The sequence below is a fragment of the Dendropsophus ebraccatus genome, chromosome 5 (genome assembly GCF_027789765.1).
Source record: "Dendropsophus ebraccatus isolate aDenEbr1 chromosome 5, aDenEbr1.pat, whole genome shotgun sequence".
Lineage (NCBI taxonomy): Eukaryota > Metazoa > Chordata > Amphibia > Anura > Hylidae > Dendropsophus > Dendropsophus ebraccatus.
In genome coordinates this window covers 144,602,882-144,608,881 of record NC_091458.1, presented here as the reverse complement: position 1 = coordinate 144,608,881, position 6,000 = coordinate 144,602,882, and the positions used below count along the sequence as shown (strand labels likewise).

The following is a 6,000-nucleotide window of genomic DNA, read 5'->3' as shown; positions in this document are numbered from 1 at the left end:
TCCCTTCTCGATGATATTTAAGATCCACTGGTTGTCATTGCTTGTCCTGAGAGGCTTTGGGGCTGAAACATATTCTTCTCTTCACCTCTCTTGGAATAGCTCTAGTGGCCAGATTTACCTTTTCCCTGAGGTTTCTTCTTCTTTCTTTGTTTACCCTCTGGTAAAGTCTTCTTATCTGATGATTTTTCTAGGATTTTATCCAAATCCTAACCAAAAACCTATCTTCCCTCAAAGGAAATACCATATAATTTGAACTTGGAGATATTATCTCTTGTCCAGTATTTTAACCAATGTGCTCTCTGAGCTGAATTTTTAAGAGCGCCTTCCGTGGTTGCAATATGGACTTCTTCCACAGATGAGTCAGCAAGTAAAGCCTTAGCATCCTTTAACAGAGAATCAAGTTCATAAGAACTTGATGGATACTATTACTTCCAAGGTACCAAAGTTTTTATTTTTGATCAGCAGACAATGGATTCCATTAGGGAATGTCTATTGACTACCTATTTACAACCTATGATGGACATTTTACCTCACAAACCTGGAAGTGGGCTGGGGCTTGAGACTCATTTTTAGTATTTAAGAATGTTTGTTATGTACATTTACATGCCTGAGGAAGGCTCTTTTTTATTATAGAGCCGAAATGTGTTGCTCAAATAGATAGCTACTGTATCATACCGCCTGTAGTAATATATATTGGGCGGTAGCTGCTATCATCTTGCTGTACTTGCCAAAGGGTTACCCTGTCCCAGACGGCTACTGCTGGAAAATCCTCTCTCCTACTCCTCATGCTATCTCTTGGCTTGACCTCGAGACACCTGGAGTTGTCAGCGGTGTGCGGTGAGTCTACAATAGAGTTGTGCCTATGCTTAGCACAACTCACCCAGGTGAGCATATTGTTGTTCGCCATTCTCCATACTACACTAGAAAGCATCCCGATCTTTTTGTTTCCTAGAGAAAGTGGCTGAGCAGGCACTTTATATAACTGCCCCATAAGCATATCAAGACAGAGACCGCAGTGTAAAACATCAGAAACACTTACAGATGGTTTTAAAGGAGGTTTATCCGCATTAGATTCCATCAGGAAGGCTTGCAGACCAGGCCATACAGACTGAGACGAATTGGAGCAGAACATTGAGCTCTTTATACTCATCACCGGAATCTTCGCTCGGGAAACCAGAAGTTCAGAACCTCCAGCGTGACATGGAGGCACCGTACGTCCAGTACGGCACATCTGGGAGAAGGCCGAAGCATAAGTGCACTCATGTATTGTCACATCTGGTCCTAGGCTGTCACTCCGGCTGTGGACTATCCCGGAACTTGCCACCGTGCACATAGGACCTGAGCCCGAGAGTGGGTAGCTGGACCAGAGCATCCAAGTCACATGTAGTTAGGAATGGGGTGAGGATATCGGGAGGCCAACAGAAACATCCAGCCCCACAATTCCCGAAGGGCCTACCCACATTTTTCTGCTGGATAGAAAGGGACCTAGACCCTGATCAATCGATTCAGTAGGTGAAAAAATGTTCTTTTTTTTCTAAGGGCTCCTCATCTTAACGATCCTCTCATGCCTTCCCTGCATCGACAGGAAAAGCACTAGTGATAGGGGGAAGGAAAGGGGCTTTTAACCTCTTGTGTTGTACTTTTCCTCTTTAACCTCTCGAATTTACTTTCTAAAATGGACACTTTGATGTCTAGAAGAGATGCCATCACAATCTAAAGTTCCATAAAAGAGTAGTTCTCCCTTTCTTATTCATATGCAGACATAATTTGGAATGGGAGCACAGTCAGCACACAGGAACCATGGTTATGTACAAAAGATTACACGTTAACCAATAAATATCTAAAACACGACATGTATTTACTAGAGAGGATTCCCTTTATTAAAAGCCCAGTAATATATAATGGGCACAGTCAGTCAGCAGGAAGCCTTGGGGTTATTACAGTGAAATGCAAAAGCCATCGATACCACTTATAAAAGAAAAAAAAGCGATCCTGATGGGTAAACAGGATTGGTCCTTAATTTACATGTATACCTTTTATCAATTTACAGATCCTAAACATCTCTTTATTCGTATCCTATTCAGAGAACTTCAAAATCTTATATATTGGTGTTACTTTGTGACCTGACAATTCACTTCATTCACCCAAACATCCATTCTTGCATCCCATAGATCACCATTGTATGTATGTCATGTAAGTTTTAAAGGTGGGGGAGTTTCTCACACCCTGCCAGGCACAAAAGGTACTAGACAGGATGTCTCCTGGTACCTGACCAGAAAAGACCCCTCGATAACAGTGAGCCCTTAGGTGTACAAAAGCACCAAAATCTGCATTGTTATGAACATGTCATGTATTTGATGGTATAATAGTCTTTGTAGCACAAAGCAGAAGGCAAAAACAGATTTTTAAAACTCAGAATTTCTTAGAGTTTCACAAGTAAAACAGCAGTGTCTCTACCGTCACAGACAGCAAGAGTACAGACAGCCCTGAGATAGTGCTGCAAAGGGAGAAGGAGCGGCATAGGATGATTTACAGAATGGCAATGGCCACCTCTAGTGAGAAAAAAAAAATAGTCAACTATGCCTCATCATTACGATTGTACCTTTATGTAGGCAATATGCCACGGCCCTAGGATTCTCCTGCAACTGTATTAGGAAAAGCAGCACAGCAAGTCTATGCTATACTGAATCCATATTTGCAGGAAGAACACAGCTTTATATGGTCATAGTAAAATACGGTGTTTCACCGTTGATGAAAGCTGGTAACAGTTAAAAATCACCACCACAAGTCATGATAATAGGAGAATCAATCATTCTGGAGGAGGAGAAACTCGGCTACAGAGTGGTGGAGGGCAGCTTCTTTACACGACGTTGGGCGAGGATGGAGGATTTGATTGGTTGCAGCTGAGGGACCGGTTTAGAGCTGTTTAAGGCAGAATACGTTGCAGCCATAGCTCCCTACAAAGAAAAAAAGATATTATTGAAAATGAACTGTAGTCATTTTTGTGATGAGTGCTCAAGCCATCTCTTTACTAGGCGCAGCTCCATCCATGCATCAGCTGCACCTGGTAAGACATGTACTAAGACAGGCCTAATCCTAGCCAGGAAGGGCACAGTATGCAACTAGACTGCATCTTCAGGTGAGTGGTGCCACCCAGATGACTTCACTGGAAAATCGGACAACCTCATGCTACTTTATAACTTCACTGCAAGGGACAGCCTAGATAGAAGGAGTCTTAAAAAACTATAACCATTGTGTATAATACCATGGGGACCGCTTTGGGGCCAAAAATGTGTTGACTGGCTTCCTTTTAAAGGGAATGGGTCATCAGAAAATGACCAACTTTAAAAATATGTTTAACATGAAACTTTATTTAAAGGGTCACTGTCAGTAAAACATTTTTGCAGAAATCAGGCGATTTTAAGAAACTTTGTAATTGGGTTTATTAGCCGAAAAATGCATTTTTATAACGAAAAAGCAGTTTAAAGCTCTCCCCCCTGTCTTCATTATTGTCTATGGAGAGGGGAGGGGCTGAAGGAGATGAGGCACCAAAACAGGACAACAAAGAGTTAATTTACAGCTACATCACCCGGTTATCTCCTCTGACATCAGCACTGACCTCTGAATACCAGCTTCACACAGCTCCCTGCTGTGTAATCCTTGTTCTCATCTCCCTCCTTCCTCCTCCCCCCTCCCCTCTTCATAGAACAGACAGGGTGTGACTGATGTAAACTAGTCGAGAATTCCTGATAATGAGCAGTGAATGAGAGAGAGGAGGGGGGGGGGACCTAGGGAAAGTCTTTTTGAATGCAGATAATGGCATATTTGCCTTATAAACCCAAATACAAAGTTTCTTAAAATCGCCAGGACTATTGATTTCTGCAAAAAAATTTTTAAACGACAGTGACACTTTAAGGGTAGCTTCACACGTACCGGATCCGCAGCGGATTTCACGCTGCGAGTTTGCAGTGAAATCCACTGCCGATCCTGGTAGTGTGAAGCTGAATGGGTCACACACACGCAGTGGAATTTTCTTTTTGCTGTCTGTATGTGATCCGGCCCCTTTAACCCCCGCATCCTGCTGCCCGGCCCGAAGCATACATTACCTGCTCGGTGCCACGGCTGTGTGAAGGTCCCTGCAGCCACGGCCCTGAGCAGGTAATGTATGCTTTGGGCCGGGGCGGCGGAGGGTTAAAGGGGCCACTGCGGATACGGAACGTATAAAGGCACTCTAAAAGATTTTTTTGTGATTTAAATTTTGATTTTACCATCTATAAATTACACAATAATCCTGAGATCTTGCAGTTATCTTTCTTACCACTAGGCTAAAACTAAGCTGAGATTTCCTGTTCAGTCTGTAGTGATAAAAGGAGGCTGCTGTAAAGGATATCACAACACGCTGTCAAAAGCAAGATGGCAGCCACCATAATAAAGTACAGAAATCTGACATAATGAAAATAAAAAAAAATTCAGAAAAAAAGAAAAATGAGAAACAAAACCACGTTTCAGTATCTGGCTTAAATCTCTGTGATAATTCCTCTTCAAAGTGTGTGTGTGTATATATATATATATATATATATATATATATTATATATATATATATATATATTATATATATATATATATATATATATATATATATATATATATATATATACATACACATACACACACAAATGTATTCATCATAGGTAAAATGTGGAATAGTTTATATACTCTGCTTATAAAAAACAGCTTGTAAAAGATTCTACATGAAGGTTAGCGAAGATTTAAAAGACCAATAAATCTAAGATATAACTAATAAAACAATCTCTTAGCTTATTTCCAGCTTCATCCAATAGGATTGTATTTGTATAGCACCAGGTCTTACTATTAGTAGCCACAAGGTGCCACAGCTAAGACCTGGTGCTCTACAAATAAAGCTGCAAATAAGCTAAGAGATTGTTTTATTAGTTGTATATCTTACATTTATTGGTCTTTTACATCTTTATTAGTTAACCTTCATGAAGAATCTTTATATCTACTTTTACAAGCTGTTTCTTATAAGCAGAATATATAAAATATCCCACGTTTTACTTACAGTGAATACATTTGTATTTTAATGTCTATGACTAAGGTCTTATTCACATGTCCATAGTTGTGTGAAAACAAAGGACCAATAGATTTAATTGGCCCTGTTCACGCATCCGTATGTATATAGGGGGGGCCGTGATCCATGCCACACACAAAAATAGAACAGGGGGTTGCAAATTTTTATGTAGTGGTCCATGAATTGCAGAGAACTACTGATGCACATTTGCAGTGCGGTCCGCAATCATGAGCTGCACTACGGACATGTGAATGGGGCCTAAATGAGAAAATACAAGAAGGAAGCTTCACCTTCACCAGCTGTGCATCCTGTCTATTCAGCTGACTCTGAGGTAGCAGGTCTCTTTTTGTGATCCACTCATGTTGTAGAACTTGGCGGGCAGTGAGTCTGCGATGGGGGTCCACATGCAACATACGAGACACCAGGTCCTGGAATAGGACAGAGAAGATCTGATTTATACATAATGTTAACAAAGATGTAACATTTAAAGTTCTTTCATAATAGGCTAAGAACGTGATGCACACACAGACCAGTCACAGCTCAGCTTTCATTTAACTAGAGCTGAGCTGTGATTGGTTTCTATGGGCAGTTTACACCAGTTTCTATTTTACACACAATAAATCTGGGCTATGTCTGCTGAATTCACATTTACACCTCAGACCTGCACAGCATATAGGTACACAATTAACACCCGCATAGCTGCCTAGGATCTAAGGTTCAATATCCTTCTTTCACTGTGCAAAACATGATTGTTACTTCTGCACAATTGGGTACACCTATGCAGGTTGTTACCGACCTTAAAGGGGTATTTCCCCAGAGAGCTAAAAAAATGAAAAGCTCCAAAAGTTTTTCTAAAAGACGGTCTATACCCATGATGGGAAACTACATTTGCCATCATGCCATTCTTCTGT

The 6,000-nt window shown here is 40.9% G+C and overlaps 1 protein-coding gene across 4 annotated transcripts in view; it reads right to left on the bottom strand.

The window, feature by feature from the left end:
- Positions 1-1,855: 1,855 nt before the first annotated feature.
- Positions 1,856-6,000, bottom strand: part of RPS6KA1 (ribosomal protein S6 kinase A1) — a 103,418-nt gene continuing 99,273 nt past the window's right edge. For all 4 annotated transcript variants that reach the window (XM_069971528.1, XM_069971529.1, XM_069971530.1 and 1 more), the window contains 2 exons: positions 5,380-5,517; positions 1,856-2,957 (listed from right to left, as the gene is read on the bottom strand). In XM_069971528.1, the coding sequence (XP_069827629.1) occupies positions 2,835-2,957; positions 5,380-5,517 (261 nt within the window). In that variant the 3' untranslated portion in view covers positions 1,856-2,834. The remainder of the gene's footprint in view (positions 2,958-5,379; positions 5,518-6,000) is intronic.